Source organism: Bos grunniens, chromosome 18, assembly GCF_055505025.1.
Source record: "Bos grunniens cultivar Pamir isolate PY7600 chromosome 18, Bosgru_T2T1.0, whole genome shotgun sequence".
Taxonomy (NCBI): domain Eukaryota; kingdom Metazoa; phylum Chordata; class Mammalia; order Artiodactyla; family Bovidae; genus Bos; species Bos grunniens.
Genome location: NC_141182.1, coordinates 3,048,755 through 3,071,032, shown reverse-complemented (window position 1 = coordinate 3,071,032; position 22,278 = coordinate 3,048,755). Strand labels below are relative to the sequence as shown.

At 43.1% G+C, this 22,278-nt stretch overlaps 1 protein-coding gene across 50 annotated transcripts in view; it reads left to right on the top strand.

The window, feature by feature from the left end:
• The window catches only part of ADAT1 (adenosine deaminase tRNA specific 1), a 38,086-nt gene that overhangs the window by 8,848 nt on the left and 6,960 nt on the right, over nt 1-22,278 (top strand). For 10 of the 50 annotated variants that reach the window (XM_086349960.1, XM_086349946.1, XM_086349958.1 and 7 more), the window contains 4 exons: nt 790-1,393; nt 3,113-3,258; nt 3,787-3,886; nt 15,785-15,871. In XM_086349960.1, the coding sequence (XP_086206086.1) occupies nt 790-1,393; nt 3,113-3,258; nt 3,787-3,886; nt 15,785-15,871 (937 nt within the window). Of the gene's footprint in view, nt 1-789; nt 1,394-1,543; nt 1,665-3,112; nt 3,259-3,786; nt 3,887-15,784; nt 15,872-16,579; nt 17,100-18,440; nt 21,010-22,278 lie in introns of those variants that run through there. The other 40 variants (XM_086349963.1, XM_086349955.1, XM_086349962.1 and 37 more) reach the window with 11 other exon arrangements.

The following is a 22,278-nucleotide window of genomic DNA, read 5'->3' as shown; positions in this document are numbered from 1 at the left end:
GAAATACCAGTTATGCAAGTCTTTACTGAGAGGATATGCAAGATGGGTAAATTATAAGCATTATTTGCCGAACTTATTTAACCATGAAATCAACCCTCCACTTTTATTTTCCAAGGCATCTTGGGGATAACACTCCACAAAATGCACTTGGGAAACCGTGCTCGTTCTAAACCAGGGGTTCCCAACTCAGGACAATTTGATCCCCAAGGGATGCTTGGCAGTATCTGTAGACATTTTGGTGGTCAGACTCAGGGGTACTCTCAGTATTTAGGAGGCAGAAACCAGAGAGACTGCTAAACATCCTGTAATATATAGAACAAGCCCCCATGGCAAGGAATTGTCTGGCCCCAAATGTCCGTGTGGAGGTTGAGAAAGCTTGGTCTAATCTAGTGTTTCCAAAACATCCTGGGATCTTTGTTAAATGGTTCAATTCCTTCCACTGAGAGATTCTAGCTCACTAGGTCTAGGATAGGGTCATCAGTGAGAACCCCAGAGAATTGTTATAAGGGAAATTTGGCCAAGTGTTCTTAATTCATCTCAGGTCAGCTGGGAGAAGAGTATTAAACTTCATTTAAAGCAGTCGTTCTCAAACTCAAGGTTGTATCAGAATCACATGTAGAGGTTATTAAAACAGACTGCTAGGTACCACCTCAAGAGTTTCTGATTCAACAGGTCTACCATGGGTCCCAAGATTTGGCATTTCTAACAGGTTCACAAGGGATGCTCATGCAGCTGGTCTAGGGGCCTCACTTTGGGAACAACTGGTTTAAGGGATTTCTTCTCCTGCAGGTGGGGATGCCTCCATCATTCCAATGCTTGAGTTTGAAGATCAGCCTTGCTGTCCTGTCAGTAGAGATTGGGCCAGTAACCCATCAGTAGAAACTAGTGATAACCTAGAAGCTCCTGAAGATAAAAGGAAATGTGAAGACCCAGAGAGTCCTGTGACTAAAAAAATGAGGCTGGAGCCCAGGACTCCTGGTGGTACAGCTCACCGTCAGAGTTTTGGCAGTCAGGAAAGGGGCCCAAATCCACCAAATGTCAGCAGCTCGAATCTCACGGCAGAGGAACTGGCCAGTGTCACTGGAATGACCCCTAGTGGTGCCCAAGTGGTGGACGTTTACAGAACTGGAGCCAAGTGTGTGCCTGGAGAAGCTGGAGACTCGGGGCAGCCTGGTGCTGCATATCACCGGGTGGGGCTGCTCCGAGTGAAGCCAGGCCGGGGGGACAGGACTCGCTCCATGTCCTGCAGCGACAAGCTGGCACGGTGGAACATCCTCGGATGCCAGGGGGCACTGCTGATGCACTTCTTAGAAGAACCCATCTATCTGTCAGCTGTGGTCATTGGAAAGTGCCCCTACAGCCAGGAGGCCATGCAGAGAGCACTGATCAGGAGGTGAGAGGGCAGGGGGGCCGTCTTGCCAAGAAACGGTCTAGGGCTGTGTCCACGGGGCCTTGAACCTGGGTACAGACGTAGAAAAAGTTAGGGTTTGTCCTGAGGGAATGACTAAGAAACTGCTCAAACGTTCATTTTGTGTACACTAAGAAAAGAAAAGGAAACCACAGAAGTGGCCAGCTATAGAAGATTGTGACTGTGTTTTGCAACTAATACTGATGAGAATTAAACATGGAAAAATGCTCATAATGTTTAAAGAGCAATTTAGAAGGTAAGATGAGTTCATTTCAGTCTTAAAGTATATTATGTCCATAGGAAAAAAAATTATAGAAAGATATATACCAAGGTATTAATATGATTACCTCTGAGTTGTGGTATTATGGGTGATTTTTTTTCCTTCTTTATGATTACTCTTTTTTTTTTTTTGCAGTGCACATAGTTTGCTATTGTTATGTTTAAGGACACTCAAACATTAGTGTTAATTTTTTAAAAAGAAAAAGATGAAGGATGACCACCCAAGTGTGATCTCCCTAAAGAAGGGCAGCCACGCCTGATGCCTGCCATAGTACCGAGGGCAGAATACGACCAGGGCCCGGGGAAACCTGGGCGCTCTTGTCAAATGCACTCTCCTAAAGCCAGCTCTTGGGAGCAGTGCCAGGATATGACCCACTAATTCCACTCCCACGTACATATCCAAAAGGAATAAGGACACGCATCTACATAAAGGCTGTGCATGAGTGTTCAGAGCAATGTTAGTCATAATACCCTAAAAGTGAAACCACCCAGATGTCCATCAGCTGCTCAATGGATCAATCAAAGATGGTAGCTCCCTATAGTGGAATGTTAGCCTCAAAAAGGGATGGAGTCTGATACATGTCACAGCACGGATGAACCTTGAAAACCTTATGCCAGATGGAAAAAGCCACACGTATGATTTCATGGACTGAAATGTCCGAAGTAGGCAAACCAGAGAAGGTAGATTCATGGGTGCCAGGGGCTGGAGAAGGAGACAAGGAGTTACTGCTGTTAAGGAGTGACTGGGATTTCTCTCAGGGTGACGGAAATGTTAGATTTCGGTGCTTGCTGCACAACTCTGTGACTAAAAGCGCTGAATTATAACTTGAAATGGGTGAATTTTATGGTATATAAACTTACACAAATAAAGATGCTAAGGGGGAAAAAAGGCAATCCTAGGCACGGTGCCCAAGGCATTTTCTCTGTTTTCCATGTTTTCTTGATTCTGAGACTATAAGTTGCTGTCTACTCAGTTCTAGACCCACTTCATGTTGGCATCTACTTTGTGTGAAATAGAAAAAAATGAAGTTTTATATTACAGAATAATTATGGTTTCTGGTATATTTGAATGACTCCTTAGGAAGCTACTGCCAACAGGTTAATATTTCTGCTTAAGGTCTTCAAATCTTTCAAACCCATTACAAGGAACAGAGTTTGGTGCTACTGAAGTCCCTGAGGGACGGCGGTAAGTTCCTAGCTTCACTTCAGAGTGACGGAAGTGATTTTCCCGCATTCATAAGGCTCAGAGGATCTAGGTTCTGTTCTGTCACTACCTCCTATACCATCCCCATAAATAAACAAATGCACACACCTTCTAAAGCTTTTGCCTCTTGCTAAGACGTGGGTGGTGATGTGGTACACAGCCCTAGATATTCTCTCTGTCGAGGAGTGAGCCAAATTTCATGCATTTTCCCTCACATTTAGGTGTCAGAACGTTTCGGCTCTGCCAGAAGGCTTTGGAGTTCAAGAAGTGAAAATACAGCAGTCAGATTTACTGTTTGAACAGAGCCGCCGTGCAGTGCAGACGAGAAAGGCTGACAGCCCAGGCCGACTTGTTCCTTGTGGGGCAGGTGAGGGGTCCAGGTTCCACTTGCTCTGGAGTCCCCTGTCCCCAGACTGTAGAGTGGCCTGGGAGACACTGCATCCTCCCAGCCTGGGGTAGCACTTTCCCACACAAGTTGTCAATAATGTGGGCTCAGGAGACACCCACAGTGGGTCAGGATCATGCTGTGTGACCCTGGGCACCTTGTTCTCTCTTAGCCTCAGTTTCTTCATCTTCAGATAAGAATTTGTCATTTATTTGTCAGGGTTGTTATGAGGAATAAATGAGAGATTTTTTTTTCATGCATTTGCTGTGTGTCCAGCATATAATAAATGTTTTAACGATTGTTAGCCCTGATGGTGATGATGATGAAGAATCATGAGCTACTTTATACTCTTATACTCCGGAGGGCAAGCGTCAGAGTGATAGCCACTGTCTCTGACATCATATCCAACTCTCACGGGTCTGCAGTGGTCGGGAAATAGTCTTACTAAAATACCTGTGACATTTACAGAAAACTGAACACCTTTAACCCCAGAATCTTACCTTTTCCTAGCCATCAGCTGGAGTGCAGTGCCTGAGCAGCCCCTGGATGTCACCGCCAATGGCTTTCCCCAGGGGACAACAAAGAAAGGAATCGGACGCCTTCAGGCCAGGTACAGGGTACTGGGGCGGCGGTGGTGGCAGTGTGTTCACACCTCACCACCCTCCGATTCCAGAACATTTCCATCCCCACAGAAAGAGCCCCCACACCCATGAGCAGTCCCTCCCCTCCAGTTCTCTCGCCCTTGGCGCCCACAGGTCTACTTTCTGTTTTTATGGATTTACCTGTTCTTGACTTTTTTCTGTACGAAATCACACAATATGTGGCTTGTTTCACTTAACATGAGGTTTTCAAGCTTCATCCATGTTGTATCATGTGTCACTGCTTCATTGCTTTATTCCATCATATGGATATACCAGTTTGGAGAGGGGCGCTGGTGTTTTTAACTTTTTTTTTTTGGCTGCATAACTTGTAAGATCTCACTTCCCTGACTGGGGATCAAACCCTTGCCCCTGCAGTGGAAATGCAGAGTCCCACCCGCCGGACCGCCAGGGAATTCCCTGGGTATACCGGGTTTTTAATCTGGTCCATTGATGGTTATTTTACTTTGGGGGTATTCTGAATAATAATTCTGCTCTGAACATTCAGAATGCAAGCTTTTGGGTGGACATTTGTTTTCAATTCTCTTGCGTATACTTGGAGTGGGATTGCTGGGTCATGGGATAACTTTATGTTTAACTTTTGAGGAACTGCCAGACTGTTTACATAATAGCTGCAACATTTTAGACTTCTATCAGCAGTATATGAGAATTTCATTTATCCCACATCCTTTTCAACACTTGTTTTTGTCTTTTATTATAACCATTGAATGTGAAGTTCTGTTTCATTGTGGATTTGATTTGCATTTCCCTAGTAACTAATGATGTTGAGCATCTTTTCCTGTATAGCCAACTGTATATTTTCTTTAAAGAAATATCTATTCAGATCTTTTGCCCACTTTTAAAATCAGTTTGTCTTTTTATTGTTGATTTGCAAGATTTCCTTGTATATTCTGGGTATGGACCCTTTATTAGATATATATTTCAAATATTTTCTCTAATTCTGTGGATTGTCTTTCATTTTTTTAAAGTGTTCTTTAAAGCAGAAAAGTGTTCTATTTTGAGGAAGTCATCTTATCTATTTTTTTATTTCATGGTTTGTGCTTTTAGTGTCATATGTAAAAATCTGTAGTCTAATCCAAGGTCACAAATATTTACCTAGTATTTTCTTCTCATAGTTTTAGCTTTTATGTTTAGGACTTTGATCTATTTTAATTTAGCTTTTATAAGGTATGAGGTAGGGATCCAACTTTATTTTGCATGTGGATATCCTTATCCCAGCATCATTTCTTGGAAAAGCTATTCTTTCCTCTTGTTGTTCAGTTGCTCAGTCGTGTCTGACTCTTTGCAACCCATGGACTGCAGCACAACTGGCGTCCCTGTCCTTCATCATCTCCCAGAGCTTGCTCAAAGTCATGTCCATCAAGTCGGTGATGCCATCCAACCATCTCATCCTCTGTCATCCCCTTCTCCTCCTGCCTTCTATCTTTCCCAGCACCAGGGTCGTTTCCAGAGAATCAGCTTTTCCCATCAGGTGGCCAAAGTATTGGAGCTTCAGCTTCAGTAGCAGTCCTTCCAATGTATATTCAGGGTTGATTTTTTTTTAGGATTGACTGGTTAGATCTCCTTGCAGTCCAGGGGACTCTCAGGAGTCGTCTCTAACACCACAGTTTAAAAGCATCATTCTTCAACGTTCAGCCTTCTTCTTTGCCCTGGAAGATTTTGAACACTTTCTTGGGTCTTACCACAAGAAATCTGGTTTAGTAGAACAAGGCTGGAACCCAAGAATCATTTATGAAGCTTCACAGTGATTAGACTGGCAAGAAAAGTGCCATAAATACAAGACTTTGCATCTTCAAATTGACTTTTATTGAAATGTGGAGCATGTGATATGCTGGACATGAGACTTGGGTATCATGCCTGTGTGTTTGGAGGTTCATGTATCTGCCTTATTGGTTCTTCTTTTGTTAAATGTTCATCTTGGCCACTCTGCTTTTCACTCCCAGTGAACCACGGAGGGTCTGCAGTAACCCAAGGGTGGACGGGGCTGTGGGCTAGTAGCCTCTCCATCAGGGTCTTTCCGTCTGTCTGGACTGAGCTGCTGCTGAGTGACTGTTGTCAGACTCCCACAGTTTAAAAGTAGTTCTTTTCCCTTTAAGTGGCTCTTCCATGTCTTTTTTATGCCCCCTTATAAAGAGTTGTATTGTAATGAAAGTTCACAGGTGGATTTGTTTCTTTTCTTTTTGACATGCTTATTTGTCTCCCTCAACGGAAACAATAATAACAACTTACATCCTTTCAGACTTAAAAAAAAAAAGTTTTTTTCTCACAAACACTAACAAGGGTTCAGACTCCTATCAGGAGATCTGGCCTGTCTCTTATATTCAAGCTATTGAATCGAGTAGTATTTACAGAATTTTTGTTGTTGTTGTTTTGTTTTTAGGGATAGAGATTTCTTTGCAGTTTTTCTCAAGGACCTCCCAGCTTCAGGCCAAGGTCTGCATCTCTCAGGGGATCAGCCCTTAACCACAGAGCAGGATGTGTGAGCAGAGCAGGTCAGGAGAGCCAGGGAGCACACTTCCTGCCGAGTCCTGCCTTTGCAGGCAGTGACAGACTAGCCGCAACCCATGCTGGCCCCACCCTCCTGCCTGGGGCTTCAGTCTGTTGCTTTGCTGAGGTCTAAGTGCTCTTACTCTTGCCTGGGAAATCCCACGGACGGAGGAGCCTGGTGGGCTGCAGTCCATGGGGTCGCGAAGAGTCGGACACAACTGTGCGACTTTACTTTCCCTTTTCACTTTCATGCATTGGGGAAGGAAATGGCAACCCACTCCAGGGTTCTTGCCTGGAGAATCTCATGGACAGCGGAGCCTGGTGGGCTTCCGTCTATGGGGTTGCACAGAGTCGAACACGACTGATGCGACCTAGCAGCAGCAGCAGCAGCAGCAGCAAATGCTCTTCACTGTGAACCCACACCATCTTTTACCTTAAAAACTTACCTTACCACTGCTTTCTAGCTCAAAATTACCATCTTTTCTCCAGATTCCTAAAGTGCTGTTTTCCAGCTTGTCCCAATATGTCACTGTTTTCTGTGTGATTGGGAGTGCCCCTTTTCTCACCCTGGCTCTGTCTCCAGTTACCCAGGTGTCTTTGAACAAGTCTGTTAGCCCTCTGGGCCTCAGTTCAGTTCAGTTCAGTTCAGTCTTGTCCGATCCTTTGTGACCCCATGGACTCCAGCACACCAGGCTTTTCTGTCCTTCACCAATTCCCGGAGCTTGCTCAAACTCGTGTCCATCAAGTCAGTGATGCCATCCAACCATCTCATCCTCTGTCATCCCCTTCTCCTGTGTTCAGTCTTTCTTAGCGTCAGGGTCTTTTTCAGTGAGTCAGTTCTTCTCATCAGGTGGCCAAAGTATTGGAGTTTCAGCTTCAGTATCAGTTCTTCCAATGAATATTCAGGACTCATCTCCTTTAGGATGGACTGGTTGGATCTCCTTGCAGTCCAAGGAGGTATCCAGAGCCTTCTCCAGCACCATAGTTCAAAAGCATCAATTCTTCAGCGCTCAGCTTTCTTTATCGTTCAACTCTGACATCCATACATGACTCCTGGAAAAACCGTAGCTTTGACTAGACGGACCTTTGTTGGCAAAGTGATGTCTCAGTGTGTAGAAATGTCTCAGTGTGTTCATATCTGTATGAACCTCGGTGTGTTCATATCTGTAAGACAGATATGGCCTCATAAGACTGAGGCCTCAGAGTAAGGGCCTCAGTATGTTCGTATCTGTAAGACGAGGAATACTGGAGAAGGCAATCTGAGGCTTCTGTCATATTGTGGATGTCTCTCCATTTAGAAGGCAGACTTGATACAGAAGGAAGTTCATGGTGGAAAGAGCAGAAGCTCTGCAGTTCAAGAGACTGATGTTTAATTCCAGGCTCCTTTCCCCCCAGTAATTGAGCAAATTACTTTACCTCTCTGAGCCCCAGTTTCCCCAACAATAAAACAAGGGTAACTCCGAGTATCTATCACCCAGGAATGTGAAAATTGAGAGAGAATGCCTCTAACATGGTGCAGGGCTTTCAGTAGACATCTTGTTAAGATAGATGCCCCCCTTCAGTCATCAAATGAAGCTGCATGTTACGTTTGAAAGAATCAGTTGCTTTAATTCTAAAGACTGACCACTGCAGGGGAGAGAGGGTTTCCTCACTTTTCATTCCCGAGTGCCCTCCTGGGACCTCCATGTTTTAGAACAATCTGGAATATGAACTCAAGACTTCCAGGATGTTAGAAGCATTTAAAATTCTAGTGCAATACTCAAAGGTAATATTTTTTATACCTTTTTTAAATTAATTTTTATTGGAGTACAGTTGTTTTACAATGTTGCGTTCATTTCTGCTGTACAGCAAAGTGAATCAGTTATAGATATGCAAGTGTTCCCTCTTTTTTAGACTTCCTTCCCATTTAGGTCGCCACAGAGCATTGAGGAGAGGTCGCCGCGCTGGACAGCACGTTCTCATCACTTTATACATTTGTTGTTGTTTAGCTGCTAAGTCATGTCCGACTCTTCTGTGACCCCGTGGACTGTAGCCCACTAGGCTCCTCTGTCCTTGGGATTTCCCAGGCAAGAATGCTGGAGTGGGTTGCCATTTCCCTCTCCATTTTTATACATAGTAGTGTATATACGTCAATCCCAATCTCCCAATTGATTCCACGCCTCCCTTCCCCGTCTTGGTATCCATAAGTTTGTTTTCTCTATATCTGTGTCTTTATTTCCGGTTTGCAGATAAACTCATCTGTACTCATCTCTCATTCTTCTAGATTCCGTATATAAGCAGTATTATACAGTATTTGTTTTTCTCTTTCTGACTTACTTCACTCTGTATGACAGTGTCTTAGTCTACCCATGTCTCTGCAGGTAGCACCATTTCATTCCTTTTCATGGCTGAGTACTACTCCATTATATGTATGTACCACATCTTTATCCATTCCTCTGTCGATGAACATTTAGAGTGCTTCCGTGTCCTGGCTGTTGTAAACAGTGCTGCAGTGAACATTGTGTGTGTGTGTGGGGGGGTGTCTTTTTGAATTATGGTTTTCTCTGGCTATATGCCCAGGAGTAGGATTGCTAGATCATATGGTAGTCCTGCTTTCAGTTTTTTGAGAAACCTCTAAACTGTTCTCCATAGTGACTATATCAATTTACATCCCACCAACAGTATAGGAGGGTGCCCTTTTTTCCACATCCTCTCCAGCATTTATTACTTGTAGATTTTTTGATGATGAAAGAATGCTCAAACTACCGCGCAATTGCACTCATCTCACATGCTAGTAAAGTAATGCTCAAAGTTCTCCAAGCCAGGCTTCAGCAATATGTGAACCGTGAACTTCCTGATGTTCAAGCTGGTTTTAGAAAAGGCAGAGGAACCAGAGATCAAATTGCCAACACCTGCTGGATCACAGAAAAAGCAAGAGAGTTCCAGAAAAACATCTATTTCTGCTTTATTGACTATGCCAAAGCCTTTGACTGTGTGGATCACAAGAAACTGTGGAAAATCCTGAAAGAGATGGGAATACCAGACCACCTGATCTGCCTCTTGAGAAATTTGTATGCAGGTCAGGAAGCAACAGTTAGAACTGGACATGGAAGAACAGACTGGTTCCAAATAGGAAAAGGAGTTCGTCAAGGCTGTATATTGTCACCCTGTTTATTTACTTATATGCAGAGTACATCATGAGAAACGCTGGACTGGAAGAAACACAACTGGAATCAAGATTGCCGGGAGAAATATCAATAACCTCAGATATGCAGATGACACCACCCTTATGACAGAAAGTGAAGAACTCAAAAGCCTCTTGATGAAAGTGAAAGTGAAGAGTGAAAAAGTTGGCTTAAGGCTCAACATTCAGAAAACGAAGATCATGGCATCCAGTCCCACCACTTCATGGGAAATAGATGGGGAAACAGTGTCAGACTTTATTTTTCTGGGCTCCAAAATCACTACAGATGGTGACTCCAGCCATGAAATTAAAAGACGCTTACTCCTTGGGAGGAAAGTTATGACCAACCTAGATAGCATGTTCAAAAGCAGAGACATTACTTTGCCAACAAAGGTTTGTCTAGTCAAGGCTATGGTTTTTCCTGTGGTCGTGTATGGATGTGAGAGTTGGACTGTGAAGAAGGCTGAGCACAGAAGAATTGATGCTTTTGAACTGTGGTGTTGGAGAAGACTCTTGAGAGTCCCTTGGACTGCAAGGAGATCCAAGCAGTCCATTCTGAAGGAGATCAGCCCTGGGATTTCTTTGGAAGGAATGATGCTAAAGCTGAAACTCCAGTACTTTGGCCACCTCATGCTTAGAGTTGACTCATTGGAAAAGACTCTGATGCTGGGAGGGATTGGGGGCAGGAGGAGAAGGGGACGACAGAGGATGAGATGGCTGGATGGCTTCACTCACTCAATGGACATGAGTCTGAGTGAACTCCGGGAGTTGGTGATGGACAGGGAGGCCTGGCGTGCTGTGATTCATGGGGTCGCAAAGAGTCGGACACGACTGAGCGACTGATCTGATCTGATCTGATCTGATTCTGATTGGTGTGAGGTGGCACCTCATTGTAATTTTGATTTGCATCTCTCTAGTAATTAATGATGTTGAGCAATTTTTTCATGTGTTTGTTGGCTATCTCTGATGGCCAACAAACACTTGAAAAGGTAGTATTTATGTTTTTGTGTTTATTGCAAACAAGGAGATAATAACAGGAATCAGATAAAGGACCCTCATTTTCCAGAAGCTTAATTTTACTGTTTGCCACAAAGTGGCAAATCCTTTTAAATTCTCTTTGCTCTGAAGAGGCATATCCTCTTTCCATCCCACATGAGCTGCCACAGCATCCTGAGAGATCATGACATGGCTCATTGGATTAAAAAAGAGAAGGATAAGAGAGTGAACAAACAAAGTGTGTCCAAGTGCATTAGAATAAAGATAGGCCTAGGTTGAATGTGAATGTGTGATCTTTAAAAAAAATTATGTGTGTATGTATAGCTTTCCTAGCTCTTTGATGCACCAATCAGCAATATTAACCAACTCACCAGGGAGACGTTAATATCTAAGAAAGTAATCCTCACTGCTAAAAGGAACTAGGGTTTATTGGAACATAGCATCTAGCAGTTACCAAGATGGTTTTATGACATTAATGGTTATTGTTGGGTGAGTCTCTTTGACAGAGAAGTTATTAGTGTAGTCACTCTGTTCTGTTGTTAAACAAGTCTTGAGAAAGGTCTTATTTCTCTGGAGGGAGATCTTTTCCAGCAAAGGAGAGATTCCCAATTTATCTTTATAGATATAACACCTAAACATTACTCATGAGGTGACTTAGACCAAAAGCATTCATAAGAGAAAGTACCATTCGGTGCCCCAGAGGGAAGAATGTTGAAAACATTTGCAGATCTGTTCTCAAAAAGCTGCTACGCTGTGTATCACTGACGGCTTCTCACGGTGACGCTAGAGGCCTTGACGTTTCACCACAGTGTTGGTGGTAAACAGAATCCAGCTGACTCCTTCCTGTGAGGCTTAAGTGGTGCATTTCTTCAGTGAACCTTGAGTGGATCCCTTCTCCAGACTACAGAGCATGGCATGGTTGATTTCTGAGGCTCCTTGTTCTTGTGGATGAAATTCCTTGACATATTTCATTAATGTTCTGTGATTCTGTAGCCAGATGTTCTTTCATAGTTGCACATCAGCAGCCACTGGGCTTTAGCAAAAATCTCATGGGCTCTCGTATCAGTATTTCAAAGGGGAACATGAGCATGTGGGGCAAGATATTAGCCTATCTTTTGTACTCCTCTTTTGCTGATTCTGCGTGATGTGGGCAGTGGAAATGTGGGCTCTGTAAGACTCTGCTGCTGCTGCTGCTGAGTCGCTTCAGTTGTGTCTGACTCTGTGCGACCCCAGAGACGGCAGCCCACCAGACTTTCCCGCCCCTGGGATTACTCTCTAAACTTCCTCAAAATGTGTGGTCATGTCACCAAAAATGGTTTCAGACTCTTAAATCTAGAAATGAAATCTTTGATTCTAGGTAACAGTGAGCATATCAACTAACCTACTTGAAAGCACACATGCAATAAAGCGTAAATAATGTTTGTTTTTAACTGGGTAAAACCAACCATGATATGGTACTAATTATCTGAAAAAAATTTCTAAATCTTCCCCTTTTTGAGGGTCATGAACTTCAGGCTTTGCTCTTAATATGTTTCTGTTAGCTATAGAAACTTCATTCTCTCTCTTTTGTTTAGGCCTAGAAAGCACAGGGAGCTGCCAGACAGCCTCATTTCTTTGTCCTGTGTGAGGTTTTTCCAGGACCATCACTTCGCTGCTCCAGTATATAGAACCATTTCTCTCTAAAGTGCCCTGGTTCTGTTACAGGAGAATAGCATTAGCACCTGAAATCCGTGTTCGAAGCATCCATGTTTAATTGTTTCTTACAAGTCTTTTAAGTGTTAGGTTGATCTAGCTAGTTGGTATGCCAGTGAATCAACTAGGCAAAATATTATGTGAAGCTGTGAGGTTTGGCTAAAAGTAATTTCTTAATTGTCTAATCAGTCAGTATGAATTAATCAGTATTATTCACACTTAAACTACTGGATGAATAAAAGATTTAACATTACAGTTGCCTTTGGTGACCACCCTTTGGATATATTTTCACTAATATTGAACGGATTATTTTGTTCTTGAGTAATAATTTTCAGTTCTAATGCAATCATATAAACACTTGCCCTGTATTTTAATTCTGTGATTTTAGTTCAGTTTCAGGGGATTGGTATTTCAGTCTGACAGTTCCTACTTAGTGGCAGCTTTAGCTCCAGCTGCTTATTAGCTCTACCAGCCCAGTTTATTGAATAGAAAAAATATGAGCACTTTGAGCTACAGGAATTTCACTTATCTGACCTCTTTCTGGTACACTCGCAATGACCCAATACATGGTTATATATAAAAGGCTCTCATACAATACAAGCTCCCTGTCAGAGAAACTCATTTTATTTTCTTTATAGAAAAAGAAACTATAGTAATTTTATTGAAATCTATGTTTTAAGTGAATACATAGCAAACTTAGAATATTTTATGTGTATATGTATGTATGTCTCTTTCTGGGCATTCTGTTCTGTTCCATTGGTCTGTTTTTCCCTACACCAAAACCATAGTCTTAATTACCATAGCTTTATAATAAGATGATATCTGTTAGGGGAAAAGTCTCCTTGCTTTGTCTTTCAAGAGTGTCTCGGCTTTCCTTAGACTTTAAATCTAAAGATTTGACATCTTTCATTGTTAAGTCTTCAAACCAGGAATATGGTGTTTATCTCGCTATATAATGCTGGTGCCAAATTGGCAGTTGTGCCCCAAATTTAAAATAGTTTTGAAAGTTCACTTATTTACGTCTTCTTATATCTATTTCAGTAAAGTTTTATGATTCTCACATCTTTCATTAGATTTATCTCTTGGTGTTGTATTCGTTTTCTGTTGCTGTATAACAATCACACCCTCACCCCATGGCGGGGTGGGGGAGAACACCTCAGCGGCTAAAAACAACAATTAACATTATTTTATAGTCTCTGTAGTTCAGGAATTTGGGAGGAGCTTAGCTGGATAATTCTGACTCAGGGGCTCATGAGGTTGCGCTCTATTATGTCAGCCAGCATTGCAGTCACCGAAAGCTTGACCGGGGCTGGAGGATCCAGTTTCCAGTAGCTCTCTCATGTGACTGCCAGGTCAGAGCTGGCTGGCTGTTGGCAAGAGGCCTCAGTTCCTCTCAACCTGGGTCTCTCCGTGATGCTACAGATACTCATCTTTACAGTGTGATGGCTGGTTCCCCCCTGCCGAGAGGATGCATCCCAAGAGAGCAGGGCAGAAGCCACAGAGACTTTTATGAGTAGCCTCAGAAGTCACACTCCAACCCAGTCTTCTAATGGTTACTGGTGTCAGCCCTGTTCTACGTGGGGTGGCATTACATAAGGGCTCGAATGCCAGGAGGCAAGAATCACCATTCAGAGATTGCTACCACTGACGCTGTTTAAGTCATTTTCATTTCCTTTATTTCATTTTCTCGTCATTGCTACTGCAATCAACTTCTATTTTGTTTATTTCTCTCTTACAATAAATGTGTCCAGCAACATTGCTAACTCTTACTGTTCTACTAATATATGTATGAATTCTTTTAAAATTTTTTAATGTAGACTATCTTTTGCAAATAGTATTTCCTTTCCAAGTTGCCACTCCTTTTTTTTTTTCTCACTTACTGTGCTAACCAGAGGTGACAATGTCACAATCATCTCTGAATAATGTCTTCAGTTTTTGCTTTTCAATCTTTATTCCTTTTATTTCTTGTCTTACTAGCCAGACCTTCTGTATAACGTTGGATAAAAGCATTGATAGCAAGTATCCCTCTATCATTCTTGATTTTGAGAACATGTATCAACTGTAGGATTTTTATAGATACCCTTTATGAATTTAAATACTATCTTTCCTAGTCCTAGTTTGCTGCTGCTGCTAAAAGGTTTTAAATCACTCAATGGATGTTGAATTATAACAAATGCATTTTCTGTACATATTTTCCTTATAGTACTTTTCTCCTTTGGTCTGTTAATGAGATCCATTAGTTTTTTGGTTGTGGTTTTTTTTTTTTTTTTCCATGTTAAAGCAGGCTACTTCCCTGGAGGTCCAGTGATTAGGACTCTGGCTTCCTTGTGGCTCAGCTGGTAAAGAATCCACCTGCAATGTGGAAGACCTGGATTCCGTCCCTGGGTTGGGAAGATCCCCTGGAGGAGGGAAAGGCTACCCACTCCAGTATTCTGGCCTGGAGAATTCCATGGACTGTATAGTCCATGGGGTTGCAAAGAGTCAGACACAACTGAGCAACTTTGACTTCACTCCACTGCTGTGGGCCTGGGTTCAATCCTTGGTCTGGGAACTGAGATCCCACAAGCTATGCAGCACAGCACAGCCAAAAACAAAAAGCAAACAAACAAAAAAAGCAGCCTTATGTTCCTGAATGCCGGCAGCCACTCAGGTTCCCCTTTAAGCAGTGATGTCTCCAGTAGGCTAGGTCCCAGCCAGGTAAGGGAGCTTTTCAGCAGACTACAGTTCCCTGTTTAGTATATGCCAACGATGGCCTCTGTGTCTCAGCTGATGGTACGATTTTCAAGGAGGAGACGGGTATGGTACGTAAAATAAGACTGTACCTTGTTGGCACACACAACGCTTCCCAGCTTCTAAGTCAGCCCATGAATTGTGTATATGAGGGAAAGGAAGGAGGCACGTACACTCTAGGCCCCAGCTGTTATGAAAGAGCAAAACCAGGAAGACCCAAGTAACTGGTAAAGAATTACACTGACTTCCTTCACTACTTCAAACTATGACCATCATGAAGCTTGATTCAGAAGCAAAGGACTTACCTCCCAAGGACTGTAATCCCCATAGGAGGAATCTAGAGATTCTTCCTCAGGTGCCTGGGCTGAATGGACTTTATAACCACAGTTCATATAGGGAGCAACACTCAAGTCTCTGAAACAAACCTTTCAATGTCTTGTAAGCAGTGTTACCCAAGGGCCAGCTCCCTTGAAAGGTGGTAGCCAAATAACAGCTGATGGGTATCCTTGGGGGCAGAATTTAGTAATTCCCTCTGCGTTTAGCCCATTTCAGCCTGTCACCTTGATGATTTCACTGCTGATAACGTTTATGAAATGAGAATCATTTTTGTGTCTCAACCTAATCAGACTCTCAGATCTGGATTTTTCTTGCCAAGCATTGGTGAAAATGGGGGCTCAGGACATTCAGACCTAGAAAGATACCATGTGAAGCCCAATATCTTTGATGGTGGCCTGGTGCATATTAAACACTTAATAAATCCTCTTGATCTTTTTTCAAACAGATCCCGAATCAGCAAAGTAGAGCTCTTTAGATCATTCCAGAAGCTGCTAAGCAGTATTTCAGAGGACAAGTGGCCAGACTCACTCAGGTGATGCCTTTGACCTACATTTTTCATATTTATGAATGGCTGGAGGTTTTGGCAGGAGTGATGTTTCAGTAGGCCAATGAGTACTTAGTACTGACCACGTGCTCTTCAGTCCCTATAGCCACAGCTGCAGACATGTGTGTGATCTGAGATGTGATGGGGGCATAGTTGGTGGGACAGAGTCACAGAGCCTGTGGGTGGAATTGGGCCCGGCCCATCTCAGGCCCTCCTTTAGTCCAACTCCAGGTGGAGAGCACTGTGAGAATGTGAGCGCTGAGGTGTCTGTGTATGCTGTTGGGAATATCATTCTCTTTTTCTTTTGTTCAATCAGTGGTTGTGAACTAAAGCTCGAGGACTTAAATTAGTTTCCAAACAGGAATGCAGAGACTATAAAACCACTTGATGAGCAGGTGGGTGGGGGGAGTTCAGACGCTAACAAAGTCAGGCCAAATCTCACTGGGTAAGGGCACAGTGCCCACAAACTGACCTCACTTGGTAACACCAGCCACATTCTAGGGGGCCCCAAAGCCACTCAGGTTCCAACTACCCACTCAGGTTCAATAATTCACTAGAAAAACTCACAGAACTCAGGAAAGCACCGTACTTTGAATGCCTTTTATTGTAAAAGATACAAATAAGGGCCAGATAAAAGACAGGATGCACAGGGCAAGGTCTGCAAAGGTATCCGGCCTGCTACTTCTGTGTCCCCAGGAGGCATCACCTGCCCAGCACATCACTGTCTGTCACCGACCAGGAACCTGCCCCACGTTTCAGTGCCCAGTGTTTACTGGGGCTTCCTCATCCAGCATGAGTTATGGAATCACTGGCCACACGATGTGACTGAACTCAATCTCCACCTTCTCCTCTCCCCACCCCAGGATGTCAGATAGCAGATGACTCAGGGCCCCAACTTTGTAATCTCATGGCTGATCTCTCAGCCACAGCCAGCCCATCCTGAAACTATCTAGGGCCCACCATGAGTCACCTCGTTAAGTAAAAAGTTGAGATCCAAAGGGTCCACCATGAATAACAAAGACACTCCTATCACCAAGGAAGTTCTGAAAGTTTATAGGTTCCCTCCTAGGAAGTGGAAACAAAGACCAGCCAAATCCTTCTTTATACAACAGTGGGGAAGCCAGGGAGTAGCTGGACACTCGTATGAAGAGGCTGCTGCCTGTTTGCGGCATCGTGTATCCTGCAGTCGGTGTCGATGCCCTCCAGCCATCCATGGTCAGTTTGCTTGTTTCTTGTCTGGAAAAATCAGTCAGATTGGAACTGGGTGGGTTGCTATACATTCTATGCCTTAAAAACAAATCTGGACTTAGGTAAGGAGAGACATCATTTGAAGGCTTTGTTGCAGTAAGAGACAGGGCCTGTTTCAGCAGGTGGAGAAGGACTAATGCAGTAGCAAGAGCATCGCAATCTTAAGGTCTGTAAGCCTCTCGAAGAGCAGGCGCAAAGGAGAAGTTTTGTCTAAGCAAAGTTAGAGCTGGAAATGTGGGAGTGAGGTGAGCAGGTAGTGTGACGGCACCATTGAACAGGAAGTGTCAGTCCTCAGGAGGGGCTTTTAAAAGAAAGGGTTGGTACACCTGCCTACGCCAGCTCAGAAAGAGTGGCTCTAAGTTTTGGGGTCTGCAGGAAGGAGAGAAGCATAACTGGTAATTAATATTTGGTCAAATTATCAGGCATTTTGATGAGATTTTGTCAGTGGGTACAAACAGTTCAGCTAATCAGTAAGAGACAAAAAACAGGTGTTTGGAGGGTTGTGTCTGGCCTTGTCACAGGTAAACCAGGGGGGCACCCATGAGTCTTAAGTCATGAAGAAAGGTGATTCTTTCCAGTCTGCCATTTCCCACACACAGGAATACAGGAGGGAGGTTTCTTAACCATCGCTTGTTTTAGGAACTGAGGGCTCAGGTAAAGTTTAACTTTGTCATGCGTGTAGCTCCCATCCATTAACCACCAAAAAGCTATGGGAAATTGATCAAAGAACTAGAATCAGTGTCTGCTACAATTAGCAACTCGGCTCTGCGCTGTAGCGAGTGAAGAAACAACAGGCGTCTCCTAAGATCTTTGCAAAGAACGAAAGAGTAGAAGCAGGGTAAAACCTGACTCAGTGAGCTGCGAGTCTCAGTTTCTTCAGCTGTGAGATGACAAGGACTTAGTTCAAGGTCGGGGCTGGGTCAGGAAGAGGACTTTGAGAAGCCTGACTCAAATTTGATCAAAGGAAAGAATTTTTGTCTGAAAAAAATCTTTTTATCTGAGTGTAAGTGTTACATTACTCAGCACATTAGCCATTCTTCAGCAGTCAGAGACACTGAAGGATTTGGGAAGGGGTGTTGGCTTTCATTACACAGGAGAATATGACTAAGATGAAAAGTACTTTGGGAAAATGCAGTTGAGAAGTGTCTAATGGCTCGATCCTACCAGTGAAGATTATAGCCATGTAGAAAACTTTAAACCAAGTAGTAGATAACAGTTATTCTTTTTTATCTGATTCCACCAGGACCAAAAAAAGAAAAAAAAACAGACTGTTTATTTTTACCTATTTTAATCCCATGTTGTTTTCTAGTGAATTTCCTACAAAGGAGCTAAGAGTCACTCTAGGACAACATAACAGAATCCTTCTGTTCCTAAGTCTCTCCTAATAAATCTGTCCGGCCAGTTGCGGAGGTATCTCTCTGGCCGCGGTGGTGAGCTGTCCATTGAGAATGTGTTTGCTTGGTGGTGTGTGTGCATTAGGGCACAGAAGCTAGCGACGTACCAAGAGTACAAGGAGGCTGCGTCCACATACCAGCAGGCCTGGAGTGCGCTCTGGAAGCAGGCGTTTGGATCCTGGATCAGAAACCCCCCAGACTATCACCAGTTTAAATGAGCAACAACTGTGTTCCATTCATTCATACTGGACTACTGTCTTCCTACATGCTGAACAGGCCTTAGATTTTCTTGTGGCTGATCAGGAAGAAAGACTGCCATCTACCAGAGCGGTAGATCTCTTCTATGTCAGATGGATGGAATTTTGGACATGAAACAAACTATACTTGATTGAACTGTGCTTTCAAACTGTGATGCTGGAGAAGACTCTTGAGAGCCCTTGGACAGCAAAGAGATCAAACCAGTCCATTGTAAATCCTGAATAGTCATTGGAAGGACTGATGCTGAGGCCGAAGCTCCAATATTTTGGCCACCTGATGCAAAGAACGGACTCATTAGAAAAGACCCTGATGCTGGGGAAGATTGAAGGTAGAAGGGGAAGAGGGCGACAGGATGAGGTGGTTGGATGGCATCACCAATTCAGTGGACATGAACTTGGACAAATTCTGAGCGATGGTGAGGGACAGGGAGGCCTGGGGAGCTGCAGTCCATGGGATTGCAAAGAGTCGGACACTACTTGGCAACTGAACAATAATAGTACTTGATTGAAGTAGCTCTCTGCTAAAACAGCATCTTGCTAATGACCTTGGTGTGCGTCCTGTATTTTATTGCTTCTCTAAGAACAAGAATTTGGAATGTGATGCTGTAGAAGTACTCTGCAGTAGCTCCATTTTGTGTGTTCCTCGTTGATTCAGCAAGTATTGGGCTGACATGATGTTTGAATCTCTGCAAACTTTAGAGCTTCACCTGTCATAATGGACATATATTTTGTATACCCAGCCTTGCTTCCTTTGAAGAACCACCCTTTTCTGCTTTATCCCTGAGACTCAGGTGAAGTGAACTTTCCTCATTGACTCCAGCAGTGTGAGCCAACCCTGAACAGTCCTGGAACTAACACCAGAGCGACCGGGAAAGATTCCCTCTCTTCTCGTATTGGGAGCTGTGAGCACCAGGTAACCCGGCACTGCCTGGGGCTGCTTTTGCCCACTTCCCAGAGACAGCCAGCTGGAGAACAAGGTGATGAAGGAAACAGCCCAGAGGATGAAGGCTCTCATGACCTTGTCTGGGTGCCTGAAACTAGTGCCCATTCTGGACTTCAACGATGTGAGATAAATTGCTCTTGTTATTTTGAGTAAGCCCCTTTGACTCCATTTTCTGTGACTTTCATTGGAAAGAGTTCTGTCTAAAAGGCCAAACAAAAGTCCCTATAGCAACTCAGTAGCACACCTAGAAACCAGGCCTGTTTTTTCCTAACATCTAGTATTTAACTCGGAGAAGGCAATGGCAACCCACTCCAGTACTATTGCCTGGAAAATCCCATGGACGGAGGAGCCTGGTGGGTTGAAGTCCATGATGTCGCTAAGAGTCGGACATGACTGAGGGACTTCACTTTCACTTTTCACTTTCATGCACTAGAGAAGGAAATGGCAACCCACTCCAGTGTTCTTGCCTGGAGAATCCCAGGGACGGGGGAGCCTGGTGGGCTGCCATCTATGGGGTCGCACAGAGTTGGACACGACAGAAGCGACTTAGCAGCAGCAGCAGTATTTAACTCTCAACCTCTTCACACTCTAATATACTGACTGAAAGTGGAAGTTCTCTGTGTTGGGATTACTCAAGGACCTTGTTCATTCTTCAGTATTTCTTTATAGCTTTAAATATTTTTAATAACAGCTTTATTGAGCTGTAATTCACATACCAAAAAATTCATCCATTTAAAATGTACAGTTTAGTGGTTTTCAGTATATCCACAAAGATGTGCAAAATCACCACAGTCGATTTTAGAACATTTTTGTTCTAAATTGGGGGTGGTGGGTGCTATCTGACCCAGTACAGAACCCATTAGCAGCCGCTCTTCATATCCCCTCAACACCCCCACTAACCCCAGGGCGAGCACAATCTATGTTGTGTCTCTGTGGATTTGCCTATTCTGAACATTTTATATAAATGAAATCATATAATATGTGGTCTTTTGTGACTGGCTTCTTTCATTTAACATGATGTTCTAAGACTCATAATGTTGTAATGTGAATTGGTAACATCATTCAGTACTTTGTTCCGGCTTATTGGATAAAAATTACATTCAGTTCTATGGATATACCACATTTTGTTATCTAATCATCAGCTGATGGACTTTTACGTTATTTCCACTTTTTGGCTGTTGTGAATATTGCTGCTATAAACATTCATGTACAGGTTTGCATGTGAACATATGTTCTTAATATTTTTTTATTGCAGAAATAATACATAAAGTTTCTTTTTTTTTTTTTTTTTGCCTTTTTATCATTGTAGCTTTTGGTGGGGATGGGGCAGGGAGGGGAGGGCAGTGGTGTGGCTTGTGGAATCCTACTTCCCCAATCAGGGATTGAACCTGAGCCATGGCAGTGAAATTGTCAAGTCCTAGCTACTGGACTGCCAGGTAATTCCCCCATAACTTTCTCATACTGAGTTATCTTTGAACCTTTTTCTATGAGGAATCCTTTTAGGTGGGAGCAAAGACAAAAACCTCACTACCGAAGGCCACACTTCCCACATGCTGCTTTAATCAACCCTTTGCCTGACCTGACCCCAAATCCTATGATATAAGATACCTCAACTGGCAGAAGCTCTTATCCACAGAAGGTTATGCATCACTCTCATGAGATTCTGTTTTCAAAGACAAAGATTTATTTGAGAATGTAAGGAATTAGTGTCTTTTCTTTCCTAAAATTTATGGTGTTTGTCACATGTGTACAGAATGTGAAAAAACACCCATCAATTTAGACTTTAGAACAGAGACTAGGAAACCCTGAAAGCTAGAGACCAGAGGCGTGTTCACTTTGAACTCTGCCTGTTTTGTCAAGAGACAAAAGGAGAGCTTAGACAGCTCACTCCCTATGTTTTGCTTTAATCTCTTAAAAACCCAAGATTAGAATCTCACCTGTGCCTTAAAATCACATCTCTGCAATATTGGCAGGTTCTCAAACTTCATACATTTAGATCATGTGTTTTTACTGATAACCACTTCCAATTTTTAACTACCTTTTAAAAAGAAACTTCTTACAGAAATTTTTAAATAGACTCAAAAATAGAAAAGCACAATCACCTCCATGTACCAGTCACCCAGACCAAACATCCATCAGCTTTATGCTGTTGTTGTCTGATCTTTTCCCCCCTCCCCTCCAATTCTGTTTTTCTTAGAACATTTTAAACTGAATTCTAGCCATCCTATTCCACCCAATAAAATTAACAATCATTCTGTAATATCTATTATGCAGGCTGTGTTTAGTTTCCCTTATTGTCTCAAAAATGTGTTTTGACTACTGATTTGTTCAAATTAGAATTCAAACAACATCCGCACAGTGCATTGGGTTGATGTATCTTTTGTGTCACTAAATCTCTAGCAGTTCACTCCTTTTTATGTCCTTGACAGATGGGTCATTTGTCTGGTAGACTCTCTCCCATCCAGGATTTGGCTGCTTATTTCCTCCAGTGTTGATAACCGGTTCCTCTCCCCCTCATATTTCCTATAAATCTGTGGTTACATGAAGAGGCTT